The sequence below is a fragment of the Cetorhinus maximus genome, chromosome 13 (genome assembly GCF_964194155.1).
Source record: "Cetorhinus maximus chromosome 13, sCetMax3.hap1.1, whole genome shotgun sequence".
NCBI lineage: Eukaryota > Metazoa > Chordata > Chondrichthyes > Lamniformes > Cetorhinidae > Cetorhinus > Cetorhinus maximus.
The window spans coordinates 46160834-46180100 of NC_135891.1; the positions used below are offsets into that span (position 1 = coordinate 46160834).

Sequence of the window (19267 nt, forward strand, 5' to 3'; positions counted from 1 at the left end):
CCAGGCAATGACCATCTTCAACAAGAGAGAATCTGACCATCGTCCCTTGACATTCAATGGAATTACCATCACTGAATCCCCCATTATCAACATCCTGGAGGTTACCATTGACCAGAAACTGAACTGGACAAGCCATATTAATGCTGTGGTTACAAGAGCAGGTCAGAAGCTAGGAACCCTGCGATGAGTAACTCACCTCCTGACTCTCCAAAGCCTATCAACCATCTACAAGGCACAAGCCAGGAGTGTGATGGAATACTTTCCAATTGAGTGCAGCTCCAACAACAGTCAAGAAGCTCGGCACCATTCAGGACAAAGCAGGCCACTTGATTGGCACCACATCCACAAACATTCACTCCCTCCACCATCGGCACACAGTGGCAGCAGTGTGTACCATCTACAAGATGCACTGTAGGAACTCACCAAAGCTCCTTAAACAGAATCTTCCAAACGCATGACGCTACCATCCAGAAGGACAAGGGCAGCAGACAGATGGGAAGTTCCCTCCAAGCCATTTCCTGACTTGGAAATATATCGCCGTTCCTTCACTTTCGTTGGGTCAAAATCCCGGAACTCCCTCCCTAACAATACGTACGTACACCACATGGACTGCAGCGGTTCAAGAAGGCAGCTCACCACCACCTTCTGAAGGGCAATTAGGGATGGGCAATAACTGCTGGCCCAGCCAGCGGAGCCCACATCCCATGAATGAATAAAAACAAAATAATATGATTGACAGAGGCCGGGAGTGGGTAGCCCATTTTTGGAAAAAAACTTTATTAAAATGGTGGGAAAGAAGGGATGGGTACTATCTTCGGGGGGTGCCCTTTGCACATCAAGTGGCAGCCCCCCTAAGGTAGTATTCCCTCTTCCTTCCTGCCTGTTCTGTGAAACACACCAGCCCCACACCCCTCCCTGCCCAAAGTTTCCCTGCACAAGACATGGGGCAGAATTTTGCCCTTGATGGGTGGGCGGACCCCACCGGCTCAGCAGCAGTGGGGCAGCTGATCGCCGTCGCTGAAACGGGCCCCGCCGCCATTTTAAGTGGGCGGGCCACCCGACGGGAAGCGCTATGCGCTTCCTGTGCGGTGGGGGGGGGATTCCCCAACTGTCAAAGTGCGCTTTTTTGCGCAATGCGCACGAAAGAGTGCACTGCTCCCTGAGGCAAAGTCCTGTCTCAGGGAGAGCGCTGAAAGTTTTATAAACTTAAAAAATAGTAAAATAAAAAAATTAACATGCCTCCCTCATGTGACAATGTCACACGAGATGGGACATGTTAATAAATATCACAAAGTTTATTAAACTTTTTTAAAACAGACATGAAACCTCATCCCGCCTGTGGATGAGGTTTCATGTTTTTTCAGAAGCTCACTGGGGCTCCTGGCCTGCCCACCAGCCTTAAGGTTAGACGGGCAGGGCCTTTAATTGGCTTAATTATCATGTCAATGGCCTCAATTGGCCATTGACAGGTCAGCGGGCAGACAGCTGATCGCGCTGTCCCCCCACCTTCCTGAATATTTAAATGGGGTGGGATGATGTCGGGGATTCCCCCCCCGACGTCATCCCGTGTCATTTTCGCTTCGGCGAGCGGGCCCCGCCCCCAACTCACCGACGGAAAAATTCTGGCCATGGACTTATCTTTCTCTAGGATCCATAGGCCTGTTCGCAGTCCTGGTAGCTCACATTAATGCACTCTTGGTGCTGTCAGGACTGCTGGACCTGCCAGCCAATCTGGTTGGTCGGCAGCTCCCGAGGCTAGGACTTCCTCCCCAGTGAGGGGCGGAAGTCCCAATGTCAGCCATTTTAACCTGCTTGCAGCACGTTATGGTGCGGGACAGGCCAGTGTCCAGTGAGTTGGCACCATGCCAACTCTGTTTCCGGGGGAGAGGGCAAGCCATCCAATCCCACCCACCCCGTAATACGTTGCTCTTTATATGTGGTTCCCACCCAGACTCAGCTGGAGGTCTTTCGGCCAACAAGCCTACTTGACAGGACTGAAGCATACAAGAGTTGGTAGGTGGGGGAGTAGGAGAGATCATAGGGCAAGAATGGGTTTGGGTCCAATGATGGTGGTTGGGGAGGTGGGATTCAGATGGTTTGTGGGGAAGAGATTGGTTGTCAAGAGGAACAGAGCAGACAGATTGGGGGGTGGGCAGTGATTGTTTGATAAGTTTGTTGGGCTTTGAGGAAATACTCCTGCTCCTCCAGGCCCACAAGCAGATATGTAACAGCACTTAGCTTATAGATTAGGGCTCTCTCCTCTCTTTTAAGCTGCTGAGTTTCCTGAGGCCTAGGAAACCCAGGCATCTGGGACTAAACCTAGAATCACTACTAGAATAAAGGGGTATGCATCCTCATATTAATATTTAAATAATTAACCCACAAAAAGGTTGCTTATCGGCCCAATGTCCCACCTCTGTACAAAACCAGAAGTGGGCAGCTTCAAAGTGGGTTGGTTTTCTATTTCAGAATTTTTGCATTTTAACCTCTGACAACACCAACCCATCATTTTTGGGAGTCAAAATTCAACCCAGAGTATACAGCAGAAACTCTCCATCACCTCTTTCGACACATTCACTACACCTGCTTGTCTGACATCCAGTTTCAGACAAGCTGCAAGTTCCGCCAGTTAAATTATTGAAAAAGGATTAAAGCCATCCTCTTCAGTCACAAATTTTGTATTCATCCCCACTGATGCCATTCCCTCCCTGGCCACTATCTCAGTTTGAGCCACACATTTGAAAATCAGCACCATATGTGGTGCCAAGTTGAGATTCTGACTCCATGTCCTCTTCATCACAAGGATGCTTACTTTCACCTCTGCAAGGTCATCCATCTCTGCTCTGACTCAACCAATTTATTGCTAAAACTCGCATTTATGCTTTGCCACCTTGAGAATCGACTACTTTAATACTCTCTTGGCTGATCTCCTACCCTTTGTTAACTTCAGTTCATCCAAAATTCTGCTGTCCATACTCTATTCCACACCAATCCCATTCACCTACCACTCCAAGCCTTACTGACGTATATTGGTTCTCTGTCTCCAGTTTCCCTGTCTCAAAATTAAAGTCCTCATCTTCATGCTTAAATTGCTCAGCAGACTTGCCGTTCCCCCTCTTACACATATAATCCTCCAGAACGCTCCATTCCTCTCACTTGGGTCTCTTTAAAGGCATCCCTTCTCCTTTCACCCACCAGTGCCTCAGATGCCGATGCCCACATACTGGAATTTTGTTTCTAAGCCCTGCCAGCTCCTTCTTTTAAGGCCCTTCATAAAATCTACCACTTGAACTTTTTCATCATCCTCCTAATGCATCAGTATTTGACTTATCATTGTTATTGCAGTTGTTCAAGAGGTACTGATCTCCACACTGTGATAGGGTTCAATAGGGACTGTTCACAGCCTGATGCCTCCTCAAAGTATCCATTACTTATGCACGTTCATGAGTCTTGACATTGAGTGGGTGACGACTATAGGCGGCATCACAGATCAGCCCAATTCTGGCTCTCTCCCTCACACACGCTTCAAGCAGAGGTCACTGGGCACCAATAAAGGACAGACTTCCCGAGTTTCCTGTCCATAACAGAGGCACTCAGGTTAACAGTGGCACCCCGACAGCTGCCGGAGCTGAGGTCAGTTACTTCAGCAAAGGCTCATGATCAACCTGTGGTTATGCAACTTCAACTACTCACTATCGTTAATCCCTCAGGAAGTTGGGTGGAGGGGCAGGTGGAGGGGGAAGCAGTCAGTTCTTTCCAGCAGAAACTGAAAGGCTCCCTGATAAGCAGGCAAAATCATTTTTAAAAAGTTTTAAAACACCGAAATGATAAGGGGAGCTTTAGATCAACATCAGTTTTGCTGCTGCTAATGTGATGTCAATATAGAAGAAGACTGTCATTTCGAGGTATTCTCACTAGCTCCAATACCCAATCATATAGTTTATTTGGCACCAAAAAGTGTAAAAATCTCAGTGCTGCACTGGTGGAAAAATAACAGCAGCATTAAATGAAAGAACAAAGCGCAGATGTTGTGATATTATTTGTCTTTGAGGAAGGAGAGCAACGGTGGGGACAGAAAAAAGACCAGCAACTACTAGGCGACAAGAGGTGGGATTCTGCAGGCCATCTTCCAGTCAGAACTTTCCAAACCACAATCCCAGTTGTTTCTACAATACTTACAGCTGCTATGGGTAATCTCTGAGTACAGCCAACAGGCAAACGCATCTTCCAGTCAGTCTCACCATCCAGCTGATCTGTACGAATAAAACAGGAACCTGGACAACAGAAGGAAGGGAGACAATCACACATGTACAAGCCATGGGCAAACAATACTGACGCATTAATGCTGCCACTAAGAAGGTAGGAAAGTACAGCAAGTGGCTTTTACCTTCATCCAAGTTAACTTAGAGAATGCAAAAACAAGTTGAAATGACAGAGCTTCAATTATTGTCTGCTAACTAGAAGAGCACTGATTGATGAATGTCTTATTTTCCAAATCAACATTCCAAAAACTTGATCAAACAATTAACTGAATTGTTCAATTTCCACTTGTAAATCATAGTTCGTAGGTTTCAGAACTGGTAGTAATGTAACCCAGACCCACATCTTACATGAGTGCCAGCTGAGACAATCAACATTAAAACTAAATGTCACCCCACGAACTAGCCAATATATTCTTCCCCCTCAACAAAAACAGAATTACCTGGAAAAACTCAGCAGGTCTGGCAGCATCGGCGGAGAAGAATAAAGTTGACGTTTCGAGTCCTCATGACCCTTCAACAGAACTGAGTATACAGTTCTGTTGAAGGGTCATGAGGACTCGAAACGTCAACTTTATTCTTCTCCGCCGATGCTGCCAGACCTGCTGAGTTTTTCCAGGTAATTCTGTTTTTGTTTTGGATTTCCAGCATCCGCAGTTTTTTGTGTTTATATTCTTCCCCCTATTGGTCTTTGTAGCCACTTCAAGAAGTGTACAGGAATTTTTAGAAGATCTAATTTAGAACTGGTTTGCCCTAATTAGCTCCACTCCTCGGGTTCAATTAACAAGGTCAAGTTACAACACTAGACTGCAAAGCAAGAGCAGCACTCTCAATGAACATATTATTTTTCAGATCAACAGCATTGTAGTGCAGCCAAACAATTCTGCATTAATTGTACCACCTATTGTTTGACAGGCACTCCAATCAGTGACGCAGCAGTACACTTAAACTGGTTGTGCCTCTATTGGATTTGAAGGGGGATGCTGATTGAGATCAGCACTGTGAAGACTGCTGCCAAGGGCACTGGAGGTCAGGACATGATGCTTTTGGCACTTACCTCTACAGCTGGCCATGAGTGGGAGTGAGGGGGGAGGGGGCAGTGGATGGGTGCAGTCATGGTTCCTGATAAGGAACATTTTTGACCAGCTGTTTGAGTCTGTTACAGGCCTGGGAGCTGGAGTCATAAACATAGCTTTGAATTAGCAAATCAGCCAATAGATCAGTTGTCACCTTGACAGCTGATCTTGCCTATTTGAGTTGAACAATGAAGATGTGTGAAGAATAAGCGCTAAGAGCTCAAACATCTTCCAGCTTGCTATTATCTGGGACCTTCCAGGGTCTAAATGGCTCAAATATTCTGAATAAACTCAATGACCTACTGCCAGGGTGGGGGCAGGGGATCACCTCTGTTTTTTTAAAAGCCCATTTACAGCTGCTCTCTGTCACACAGGTCACTGTTCACTTGTTACACTTCTGTAAACTCAGCCATTGGGAATTATGTAGGCACATCAAACAATGAAAAATTGATTGAAAAATACAATGATTGTACAAACAAAGAATTGCACTATTTTTCCAGAACTGAGACATTTTAAACACCATTACCAAGATTGCAATTGATTATACTGAATTATTACTTATTAGATATGCAGACTGGATTGACTGCAGAGTGGAACCATTAATGTCTCAACCTGCACAGTATCAGAATTGTGACCATGTGGCTATTTAAACAAAGCAGCTTTGTCATACTCAAGTGGGAGGCAGTTGAAAGGGAAACTTTTTAAAATTTAAATGAATTACTGATAAGTCACTTACCACTTTTGTCTGATGTTCGGAGGAAGATCATGTCAGCAGGTACCCGCTGATTCTATAGAAAATGAAAATCAGGAAACAACCAATATAACAGAATTTACCAAATGACTCCCAACTGAGGAAATTACCAACAAGATTTCACTTTTTGTAACTTTTACTTTAACACAAATCAGAGCCAACGCAAATTAAATATGAATTAACAGGAAAATGATACTTTAAATTGAAAAGTAAACGACTTTAAATTGTCAACACAACAAAGATACAACTTGCCTATATTACTTCCCACACATATATGCCACCACATGCAGTCCCAAAGTTCTCCAACTTGGCCTCCAGTGTAGGATCTCTCACTTTCCCACTCAATCAATTGGGCTTTTGAGTTGTGTGTTCAACAGCAGCTGTATCCTATCCAAGGTCCCCAGAGGCAGTTAACATCGACAAAGCACACATCTACAGACCCTCCCTCCGTCAGGTTACATCAGTCCTGATGGTGTAGATTGAGAGTTTCTCACAAATTCCTATTGGTTCATTGGTTTATCGTGACCATAGCCTAAGTGGGGCCATTGGCATCATCTTGCTCCTTCTCTGGCTTTCTTTAAGCCTCCCTCAATCCACATCTCAATGTTATCCAGCCATCCAATATTTTCTCCTTCCTCTTCTGTTTTTACCCTCAATTTCCTCTTCATTCCCAACTTAGCTATCTCTTTCTCTCTTTTTAATTTTACTTAGCAACTTTTTTCATTCCTGGCCTTCTAGTCTTGATCTAACCCACTCCTTTGTCTTTTTATCCATCCAGCTGACTCTGAGCATCCTCCACATATTCATATTTCAAAAGCTGTTATCTCCCTCTCATCTTTCTTTCCCAACATTCGCATCCATAGAATGCAGCATTCCACATTTGTGACTGCACTAGGCTTTTTCAGCTTCATGCTGATGCTTTTAGACTTCCAGGCACTAGTTAAGTCACTGGTCACACCTCTTGCCACAACTAATCTACCCTGGATTTCATTCTTGGGTGTAACTTTGGCATTATCATTGAGCCAGAGTCCTTATTGGATTTACTCATAAGTATCCTGTATTTAAGGCCCTTAGTTCTGGGCATATCACAAGTGAAAACATCCATACTACACCTGCCCTCCGAAACGCCTTCATAATGCTAAGGACCTCTATCAGGTCACTTTTCAGTTTTCTCCTTTCTAGAGAAAAGAGCCATAGCCTATTCAGTCCTTCCTGATGTTTGTACCTTCTTAGTTCTGGTATCATCCTTGTAAAACATTTTTGCACTTTCTCCAGTGCTAGATATCCCTTTTGTATTATTGAGGCCCGGAGCTCTGCACAGTACTCGAAACAGGGTCAAACCAAGGTTCCATACAAGTTTAACATAACTTCTCAACTTGTGAATGCAACATCTCACACTTATCAATATTGAACCTCATTTGCCATTTATATGCTTATTCTGCAAGTCTGTTAGTCTTCTTGTACTTTACATAGTTTTAGTCAATAACTAACTATACCCTCCAAATTGGCAAATTTTAATATTGTATATTAACTGCAAATTTTAATATTGTATTTCCAATTTCCAAGTCCAAATTATTTACGTAAGTTTTTGTTAAAAAAACACAAAATATGAATTTTTTATTCAATATGGAGACATTTGCCATTCAGAAAATATAAAATAGCTTTTAAGACCAGTGAGGCTGTTTAGTAGTTAATATGAATAGTCGTTTGGTAGTACAGAACTTGAGTATTGCTGAAAAAAGAGCCATTTTGTTGGAGCTTTTCGTCTTGCACTCATCAGGACAATTGCAAGAATATCAATATCAGGGGAAGCAACAGCTTTATACTGTATGAGAAGGGAGTGCTGATTGGTTGGCAAATGGACTCTGATTGGTACAGGCATTGCCATGGAGAATGCACAGTTAACTGCCAAGCATTGTTTGAAATTTAAGCCAGGCAGCTTGCCTCTGATTGGTCAAGGCATTGCCCTGAGGAATGTTTGTGGCGAATGCCACTCATGGTGCTACCGCCACTAGCAGGATGCTGCGTCAAGCCAAAAAGACATTCTGCCCATCTTACAAATGAGTAATGTGATATATGAATTTCAGTGCCAGCGTGATGCTAGGTATATAGGCCACATGTCCCAAAGATTGGTGGATTATATCAAACAGCATATCCCTTCCACTGTTTGCAACTGGCAAGGTACAGACAGTACTCAGCCAGCCTGTACTTGCAAAACTCAAAACACAGTGTCCAACATTAGATGTGATTCCGCGATTGGACAACATTTGCTAAATAATTCTCATTGTGATAAAAATTACGCTGACAACCAATTTAAGATTGTCAGTCGGGCTCGCAATATGGCGCATTTGCGTGTACTGGAAGCTACATATATTAAGACACAGGGCCCTGTTCTTAGCAGACAGAAAGAACAAGTACACAGATTGCTCCTGTTTCAGCTAAACAAAATAAGTGATGGCCACTCGCTGGTTCATTCCTCAGAGTAATGCCTTGACCAATTAGAGTCAAGCTGCCTGGCTTAAATTTCAAACAATGCTTGGCAGTTAGCTGTCAGCCATCATTAACTGGTGTATTTTCCATGGCAACACCTCTACCAATCAGCACTCTCTTCTCATACAGTATAAAGTTGTTGCTTCCCCTGACATGGGTATTCTTGCGATTGTCCGGATGAGTACAACACAAAAAGCTTTAACAAAATGTCTCCTTTTTCAGCAATACTCAAATAATTATGAACTTAGTACAATGTTACACCTCCTTCCACAAGATATAACATGTTCATGGTTTTTACAGGGCAAATAATAGCATAACAGTGGAAGTTCTCATCTTTTTAATTATTTCTAATCACTTGCATTCTGGGGGAACCTCAAGAACGGTCTCAGCATCATGTTCTAACATTAGTCATGAGTTTACTATGCAGTACCCTAACATGGGCCTTTTAGAAGTCCATTTATATTACACCAACTACACTACCCTTTCTATTGTTTCTTCAAATAATTCAATGGGCCAGATTCCACAGTAGGTGGCAAAGCAAAGGCACTCACCACTGACCACAAAGACCTTGTGAGCTTTGTAGTGTGAAATTCCCTTTTCCTGATGTCAGTTTGAATCTGGCACCAAGTCAAGGGGATCCCTCCAGACGCCCAGCAGCAGTGATGTCATCAAGCTGGGTAAGCAGCCAATCACACTGAAGTTTCCTCCCAGACAGCAAACCAGGAAACAAAATCCACTGAATTCCTTCACAACTTTAACTTTGTAGGTAGTGAAATAAATGATTGGGACATGCACATGGGATTAAGGTAGAAGCTAAAATATCAAACATGCTTTAAGAAGAATTAAAGTGTGGATATTTTATCAACGAATATGAAGTTACAGGGCCGATGAGGGTGTTTGCCAGTAATTATTAACTTAGTACCCCATTCAAAACTCAATTGCACCTCATTCAACAGCTGCAACTTTTCCAATGGTTTTTACAGTGAGGCTAACAGTGGAAATTCTCACTAGTTCAATGATTTCTAATTGTTTGCATTCTGGGGGAGCATCAGCAGTGCACCAACTGAATGAGCACAGGATCACTGACAACAACATCTAGATCTCCATGTTTAACTCCACGTGTGGACTCCAGAAGCTGCTGTCAGTTCTAGAGGAGTCATAATGGCAGACCCTGACATTTTCACCATCATCACTGCTGCAAAACCAGGCAATAGATTGGCCAAGTATGATCTTCCATGTTGTGAACCGTGCCAGCTATTCTTTATTATATTTTTGGCTTCCAGATGTTTCTAATATCTTTCCTATAACATTACGACTCCACGTGAAAGAAATCTTTATTTTTAAATCCACATGTAAGTACAAACCTTATCGACAATAATCAAATCCCCCACTTGAATGTTCGAGCTCTTGACAACCACAGTTCCTAGAGTGATAAAGGAAGAATACATTTTAGTACAACTTTATCAAAATCACAGGTTACAATGCATATTCTCAATAGGAGCCCCTACCTAGCTTGGGGCCAGGGGTGGCACCCTTCCTCCACTCCCAGTAAGCTCAACTGACAGTATAGATCAGGCGCTGGATTTGAGGGAGCAGAACCAGAGGGAGGTGGGTCCGGAATTGCCTGCTGCTAGCCGGCGTGCCATAGAGCCATTTTGAAAAAGGCTGGTCGAAGGCAGGACTGCTGGCCACCCACAAATAACAGGTAGCCAATGAAACTAATTAAGAGGTTTATTAAGGCCCCTCCCCCATGCCAAGCGAAACTTTAGAGTCAGCAGGCTGGTCCCTTGTGGTGGTCAAAACGCAGGAACTGAAAGGAGGCGGCCTCCCAGCAGTGGACCAGGGAGCCAGTGCTCCAGTGGGCATTTTAAACTGCTAAACCATTCTGCGAAGGTGACAGCTGCAGCCACAGTGCATCTATGTAGATGGTTCCCTTCCACAAGACCAGCCTAGCAGCCATAGCCTCTTTCTCCTTGTATGCTTTTAAAAAGTGTTCAGGAGGCATCTCAAGATAGAGGTGCCCTCTCTCTTCTATGTACATTGGCAGCTTCCACCTCAGATGGTGGGGCTGCCAACGTGTCATTGCTAGAGGGCTTCTCATTGGCCCTCCAGCCTCGGGAGGCAGTCCTTCATTGGACAGCGAGCCCGCCTTCTGGCCACTAGTTCACTTGACGCTGAAAAATCACACTGGGGGTCTACTTCTGCCAGAGGGTGGGGTCAGGACTTGGAAGTTCCCTAGAAATCAAGTTCCAGTCACCAGAAGGAAAATCCCAGGAGTTTCCTTTGTCTCACTGCCACACCAGGTATTGCAGTTATCTATGGGCAATTGTTGGAAACCCACTATATTTTTCAAGAAAGGGAGGTATAGAAACTTTGCTCCTTCCCCACTCCCTAAGTAAAAGGTATGGAGCGGGAGAAAGTTCCATGGTGCAGAGTAGAGTTTTATGAGGTTCTGGGATAGCATTGTGTGTGGACATTTTGACTTAATTCTGAAACAACATAAGAAAATTTAGCAACAGTAGGTATTTCCATTAAGAGCACAAGAGTAAAGTTGATAAAAATAGATAAACCACAACAGCTCAATAACTACACCACAATCCACCAAGCCTCAGAATGACAGTTCCAGCACATTTTATACTGGAGAGAGCAGTGTATTCTATCTGAACACAAGATGAAGCTTTAGTACTTTACAATTACTGTTGGCTTCTCATCAACATCTTCAATTTCAGACACAGAAATAAGTATGTGCATTAAACACTCCGTGACATAACGAGGAGAGTGGAATTTGAACACAATCCTGCAGGCCACAGCGGGCTAATAGTCGATCACTTTAACCGCTAGGCCATCTCGCGGCGCCAAGACTCGAACCTGCAATCATCTGATAGCATCACATAATTCACCGTAGTCAGATGCCTTATCCATCAAGCCATTACTGCTGGCATCGCACTTCCGCACAGAAGATGCGCATTATGGCCATAACAGCCACCAATTATAACAATAACGATCTATTTAGGGATGGTCCATTAGCCTTCATGAAATCAATTTCAAACATTCAAGAAGTACAGATAATTTCATTCATACTTTCTTTTGGGTGACATTCAGTTAATCAAAAGCTCATCAGGCGACAATGGTTAGTCAAGAGGGTAAATTCTCTCCCTTCTCTCCTTATTTTACTTCCAGATAATTTTCAAGCCTCTGCCAGTGCTACTTTGAGTCCCTGACACACTGGTGGGAAGCGATCAAGGGAAGCATCAAGAGGTTTTTCATCCTCAAAGGCACCCAGAAAGCTAGAAAGGAACAGAGGGAAATGTCCCGACTCCAGAAAAACATGCAGAATCTGCTCCGGCTGCAGTCGATGGGGGTCGATGTCAAGGAGGAGCTCCAAGAGGTGAAGAGCCAGCAAGCCTCGCACTTTGCCTCGGAGGCCTCCAAGATCATCTTCCGTTCCAGAGTCCGCTCCGTGGAGCAGGATGAGACGTGCTCACGCTTCTTCTTCCAAAAGGTACACAGAGAGAGCTCTGTGATCAGCAGCCTGAAGGAAGAAGACGGCTCAGTAAAGTCATCACGGTCCGACATTCTGAGGATCAGCAAATCCTTTTATGCCGGATTGTATGACGTGAAGCCCACGGACAGCACGGCCTCCCAGTCCTTCCTGTCCTCTATCACGGAGGTCTTAGACGACAGTACGCGGGAGAGCCTGGACAAACCGCTAACTCCTGATGAACTGACTAAGGCCCTTGAGTCCTTCGAGAAGAGTAAAACTCCCGGAAGCGACGGCTTGCCGGCGGAGTTGTATTCGGCTCTGTGGGACTTGATCGGCCCAGACCTGCTAGGAGTGTACGAGAGTATGCTCCTGGCCGGTAGTATGTCAGAATCCATGAGGAAAGGCATCATCACCCTCATCTACAAGCACAAGGGGGAAAGGGAGGAAATTAGAAATTGGCGACCCATTTCACTGTTGAATGTGGACTATAAGATTCTGTCCAAGGTCATCGCCAATCGGGTCAAATCCGCTCTGGAATTGGTGATTCACCCTGACCAGACCTGCTCTGTGCCAGGCAGGAAGATCTCTGACAGCCTGGCGCTGCTCAGGGATACGATTGCCTATGTACAGGACAGGGGTGTGGATACCTGCCTCATCAGCTTGGATCAGGAGAAGGCCTTTGACAGAATATCGCACACCTACATAGGGGATGTGCTCTCCAAAATGGGGTTTGGGGAGGGAATTCGAAATTGGATCCAACTGCTCTACACTAACATCAGTAGCGCAGTCTCAATCAATGGGTGGGAAACAGATAGCTTTCCGATTAAATCTGGAGTCAGGCAGGGCTGTCCTCTCTCGCCTGTCCTTTTCGTGTGTTGCATAGAACCCTTTGCCGAGTCCATCAGGAAGGATCCGGGCATAAGAGGAGTGACGATCCCAGGCAGTGGAGGCACTCAGGTAAAAGCCTCCCTGTACATGGACGACGTCGCCGTCTTCTGCTCGGATCCGCTGTCGGTGCGCAGACTGATGCACATCTGCGACAAGTTCGAACTGGCCTCGGGAGCCAAGGTAAATCGTGGGAAGAGCGAGGCCATGTTCTTTGGGAACTGGGCTGACCGATCCTTTGTCCCCTTCACTGTCAGGGCTGACGGCCTGAAGGTGCTGGGGATATGGTTCGGAGGGACCGGGGCATGCGTTAGAAACTGGAAGGAGCGAGTGGCTATGGTGAAAAGGAAACTGGGCATGTGGGAGCGACGCTCCATCTCCATTGCGGGTAAGAACCTGGTCATCAGGTGTGAGGCACTCTCGCTGTTGCTGTACGTGGCGCAGGTCTGGCCCATTCCACACTCCTGCGCGATGGCGATCACTCGAGCCATCTTCCGCTTTATCTGGAGGTCGAAAATGGATCGTGTCCGCAGGGACGCGATGTACAAGCCTCTAGATAAAGGGGGAAAAAACGTGCCCAACATCGCCCTCATACTGATGGCCACCTTTGTGTGTGGCTGCGTCAAGCGGTGCGTAGACCCTCAGTACGCAAACACCAAGTGTCACTACGTGCTGAGGTTCTACCTGTCCCCGGTGTTGCGAAGGATGGGTCTGGCCACGCAGCCGCGGAACGCTCCAAGTAGTTGGACCGTGCCGTACCACCTGTCCCTGGTGGAAAAATTTATGCAGAAAAACACCTTTGACCACAAGTCCATCAGGCAGTGGTCAGCACGTAACGTCCTAGAGGCCCTGAGGGAAAAGGAGAGGGTGGACCCTGTGGGATGGTTCCCCGAGCAGACTGTCAAAGTCATTTGGCAGAATGCCTCATCGCCAGAACTTTCCAACAAGCACCAAGACGTAGCTTGGCTGGTGGTGAGAAAGGCCCTCCCCGTCAGATCCTTCCTACATGTCAGGAGGCTCACCCCCTCTGCACGTTGCCCTCGAGGTGGCTGTGGTGGGGAAGAGACCGTTGTTCACCTCCTTGTGGATTGTGCCTTTGCAAAGAAAGTCTGGAGAGAGATGCAGTGGTTGCTGTCGAGGTTCATCCCGAGCAGTTCTGTGACACAGGACTCTGTGCTCTACGGGCTGTTCCCAGGGACACACGCCGAGACAAACATCAACTGCAGCTGGAGGATCATCAACTCGGTGAAAGACGCGCTTTGGTCTGCCCGAAACTTGTTGGTCTTCCAGCACAAAGAGTTGTCCCCGACCGATTGTTGCGGACTGGCACAATCCAAAGTCCAGGACTACGTGCTGAGGGACGCACTAAAGCTTGGGGCAGCTGCCGCAAAGGCGCAATGGGGAAGGGTCGCTGTCTAAGACCTTTCTACCACAGCGCACCGAGAGACTGGGAACGGTTTAGAGCCCCTCGGGCTGTACAGATCAAAATGAAAGGCTGTAAATGATTGTAATATTGTTTGTACTGATGCACCTGGTGATACATTTTGTAAAAGTTTAACCTGGATTGTACCCTTGTAACGTTGTTTTTGAAATGGTTTGGAATGTGATTGAAGATATTTTATGAATAAAGTATATTTTTGCAAAAAAAAAACATTTTGTTTTGGGGAAATTTTTGCAAGATGAGATGGGGTAGAACCAGCTACCATTAAGCCCAGCTGCAATAATAATCTGCAATGTATTACATTTATTACCAGGCAGGCAGCCAGTTCAGGAGGAAATTAGCAGAAATGACAAAGGTCACATTGGCTTTATTACTTAAAACACTTCATTTACATCTCCTGCAGGATGCACTTCTCATCACAGCTTCAGGTTAACAATAACCAGGCCAGCTCACTGACAGTCCGGCAACAAGCTGCAACTGCTAACACTTCCACTTTGCACTTAAAGTGTCATTAAACAGGAGCCTATCATATCTCTCACAGTGTGATTCAGGCCAAATGTTTCAGCACAGCAACTAACAGATCCAAACAATGATGTACAAAATTATTTCCCTCTACCTTTCCGGAGGTTCCGAACAAATTTACTTTTTCAGTCTACACAATTTAACACCTGATCTATCAAGATTCAGAGTGACAAGGACAACATAAGGTATAACAAGAGTATAACATAAAGAATTTTCCATGCCCGTTGGCATCGGGCGTGTTCAGTGGCATGAGTGGACAATATGGCAAGAAGGCCAAAAATCGGTTTCACGACATCGTGAAACCAGTTTGCAATCATTCGCTGTGCCCGTCAATAGCGGGCCATGTTTCCCGCTGTCGAACATTGGGAACCTAATTGTAACACATCTGCATATCATTATAAGGCCAGCCCACCAGAATCATTCCCACTCCCACGCAGAATCGTCCGCCCATGTTGGCGTGATTGCACGCCGACATATTTCACAACAGCAAATATAAGGAGTGAACTTGGGTTGCACTTTGAGGGGAACGCGGGAATGGGTGCACAGTAACACGAGGGTTGCCTGTTGGACTTCAAGGTTGCGGGGGGGTGGGGGGGTGCAAAGGCTGCCCTAAGATTGCGGTAACTTGGGGGGAAGAGGGCAAGGGCTGCCCTGTGGTTGAAGGTAGTGCAGAAGCATGTGCGGGGTGGGGGGGACAGGGAAGCGGCCACACATTAGGGAAACCTTGTATAAAGTGACCATTCCTCCACAGCTGAGACAGTTCAGACGCAACCACATTGACAAGCTTGGAGTCGAGCTTCTAGCTTATTTGCCCACTCAAGCAATGCAGAGGCATCAAAGTGCTACCAAGTGCTCCAGAGCTTTTCACCCTTCGGGCACAAACCGCAAACTAATGAGCATATTAGTGGACTACAGAACAGTTGGATGACTGGGCACGTTGTACAATCTCCTTGCTAAAGCTGGCCACAGAGCAGTCACTGGTGGAGGCGCTCACAGCCCCTTGCAATGTCATCATCCCGGTTTGGACCAGTCTCCCCCATGGTTTAAGCTGACAATGCAGCCTTGCAGTGCGGGTTAGGAGAATGCCTGCACCTGAGCTTACAGCACAGCATGCAGTCCAATGGGCAAAGCTGCTGCCAATCGGTCAGGTGGAGTAGGGTGGAGGAGGGTGGGGTCTCAGGCAGCCACGCAGCGCACTAAACTCTGGCCATCCAAGTGGTGGCCAACACACTCTGGGATACGTTATGGGGCCTTCAGACTTAAGCAGGAGAGGTTCTTAGAACATTCAAGCTAACCCACGCATCTTTCTCTTTCACCCTGCAGGGTAAGTACATTAGCAGCATGGAGCCTGGTGAACTAGCTGTATGCCACATGGCGTACAGGGAGTGGAGACGATGGAGAAGAGAGCAACGGAGGCGCCTGGCTATGCAGAGTGGGGTGCAGCACCTTCAGGAAGAAGGGGCAGATGGGGCTCCCGCACACACCACTGAAGAGCCACAACGAGCCGTCGCCTACCTAGGCCCAGGGTCTACAGACGCCAACTTTCATTCCTGCAAATGACCAAGAACCAGCGTCGCCAAAGACTACACATGTCTAGGGAACTGGTCAGTCACATCTGCCAACTGCTGCTCGATTTAGTGTCACACGGACAGGGGGGGGTATGCACTGCCTGTGGCCATGAAAGTGACTGCGGCGCTCAATTTTTACGCCAGTGGCTCTTTTCAGGGCTCCACAGGTGACCTCTGTGGGATATCACAAGCCTCTGCCCACAACTGCGTCCATGAGGTCACGGATGCCATCTTCACGAGGACACACAACTTTGTGCATTTCCCAGTACCAGGAAAACCAGGATGCAAGAGTGATTGGATTTGTCCAGATCTCAGGTTTCCCACAGGTGCAGGGTGTCATCAACTGCACTCACCTAGCACTGAGATGTCCGTCGCAACATGCAGTTAACTATGTCAACCGCAAGGGCTTCCATTTGCTGTATGTGCACCTGGTGTGCCACAAACACATCCTGCAGGTCTGTGCATGGTTTCCAGGGAGTGTCCACAACTCTCACATGCTCAGATCCTTGACCTCTTCCAGGCTCCACAGAAGCTGCAGGGTGACAAGGGTTACCCAGATAGTACATGGCTGATGACACCCGTGCGGCGGCCTCAGACTGCAGCAGAGCAAAGGTATAATGAGCTCACGCTGCAACTCGCGCCTTGGTGGAGCAAACCATCGAGATGCTGAAAATGAGGTTCTGGTGCCTAAGACCGGTTTGGTGGAGCCCTGCAATGTAGTCCACAGAGGGTACCACGCATCGTCATCACCTGCTGCGCCCTTTACAACCTGGTGATGCAACGGGGAGAGGATGTGGCTGAGGAGGAGAACTCCTCCGATGAGGGGGACGTTGACAGTAATGAGGGTGAGGAGGTCCTCGCATTGGCTAGATGAGGGAGGAATGCTCGAGAGGCCCTCATAGCTGCTAGATTTGTTGCGGGTGATGACTATATGCAGTGAGGACACACCCTAGATCCTCACATTGCATCTGTGGATGTTTGACTCCAGTCTGGCTTATGGCAGTGCACATACCCACTGTGATAAGGCTCCTGTCATGGAGACGCAAGACGTTGCTTGATTCCAGGAGGATGACGACAACACGCAGTGAGGACACTGATCCTTTGTCCGCCTTCAATACCTGACCCCTTCAGGAGCACACTGGTCACAGGTGCTGAAGAGATGGGGGGGCCAGCCCACCTTAAAAGGTGCTGAGAGCATACAGAGAGAATGATAGAACTCTGTGACACCTGCTCATCACATTCTGGCTGCAATGGCAAGCATCACTGAGGTGCAGACATCAGTAATGTGTCCAGGGAGTGTGAGGCCAGACCATCACTTGGATCTGAAGGCTGTACAAAGCACAGGGAAGAGTTCCTGGAATGGGACACCTGCCTTTATCTTGTGCAGGAAACAAGGTTTCACATCTGACTGACACGAACACTGCTCATCAGAATAAGAAGCCATAAGCAGGGAGATATTCTTGGGAGTTTTTTTACAATAGTGAACATTGTGTACAAGTGATTAACACCCATGCCCAGGCTGTGCATTTACATCTTCTTAACCTTCCTAACACTGCTACTACGTCTTGGTGCTCCCTGGACATCCACAGTGAAGGTGGAGGCAGGCTGCTGACTGCTATGCCCTGCACGTGGTGACCTTGGCAGGCATCCTCAGAGGGCCAAGACCTGGAGGGAGATCTGTGTGACAGTGGCACCCTCCTCGGACTGTGGAGCTGGAGCCGTTGGGGTCACAGAAAGAAGGGGTTTGAAGGGCTGGACTCTCATTGTGAAAGCAAAGAGAGATAATTAGTGCATGGCAGCAGCCTGTCAAACAGGACACATCATTCACAGCATGATTATTTGATAGATGTTGCACTGCTGGATCCTCACTTGGTAGAGCAACCTGCCATTTTCCCGTATCCCATGAGATCTCACTTTCCTGACCAGTCTGCCACATGGGACCTTGTCAAATGCCTTACTGAAATCCAATTAGACAACATTCACTGCACTACCCTCATCAATCCTCCTTGTTACTTCCTCAAAAAATTCTATTAAGTTAGTAAGACACAATCTTCCCCTAACAAAATCATACCAACTATCCTGGATCAATCTGTGCCTAAGTGACAGTTTATCCTGTCTCTTAGAATTGTTTCCAATAATTTGCCTGCCACCAAAGTCAGACTGATCGGCCTATAATTTTCTGGCTTATCCCTCGCACCCTTTTTAAATAATGGCACAACGTTCACAGACCTCCAATCCTCTGGGACCTCACCTGTATCCAATGAGGGTTGGAAAATGATCCTCAGAGCATCCGCTATTTCCTCTCTGGCTTCCTTCAACAGCCTGGGATATAATCCATGTGGCCCTGGTGATTTATCCGCCTTCAAGGATACCAATTCCTCCAGTACTTCCTCTCTCACTATGCTTATTGTATCTAATATTTCACACTCCTCTTTAACTAGAATGTCTGTATCACCCCTCTGCTTAGTGAAGACAAAGTACTCATTGAGAATCCTGCCCACATCTTCAACATCAACGCATAAATTACCATGTACATCTCTTATAGGCCCTACCTTTTCCTTAGTTATTCTCTTGCTCTTAACGTACTAGTAAAACATTTTAGGATTTTCTTTGGCTTTACCTGCCAATATTTTTTTCATATTCTCTCTTTGCTTTCCTAATTTCCATTTTTACTTCACCCCTGTACTTTCTATACTCCTCTAGGCTTTCTACGATATTAAGTCTTTTGTGACTGTCATAAGCTTTCTTTCTTTGCTTTATCGTGGTCTGTATGCTTCTGGATAACCAGGGA

General features: G+C 46.4%; 1 protein-coding gene across 3 annotated transcripts in view; it reads right to left on the bottom strand.

The window, feature by feature from the left end:
* The window catches only part of atp9a (ATPase phospholipid transporting 9A), a 211068-nt gene that overhangs the window by 132711 nt on the left and 59090 nt on the right, over nucleotides 1–19267 (bottom strand). For all 3 annotated transcript variants that reach the window (XM_078555359.1, XM_078555358.1, XM_078555357.1), the window contains 3 exons: nucleotides 9941–9999; nucleotides 6072–6123; nucleotides 4180–4274 (listed from right to left, as the gene is read on the bottom strand). In XM_078555359.1, coding sequence (XP_078411485.1) covers nucleotides 4180–4274; nucleotides 6072–6123; nucleotides 9941–9999 — 206 coding nt within the window. The remainder of the gene's footprint in view (nucleotides 1–4179; nucleotides 4275–6071; nucleotides 6124–9940; nucleotides 10000–19267) is intronic.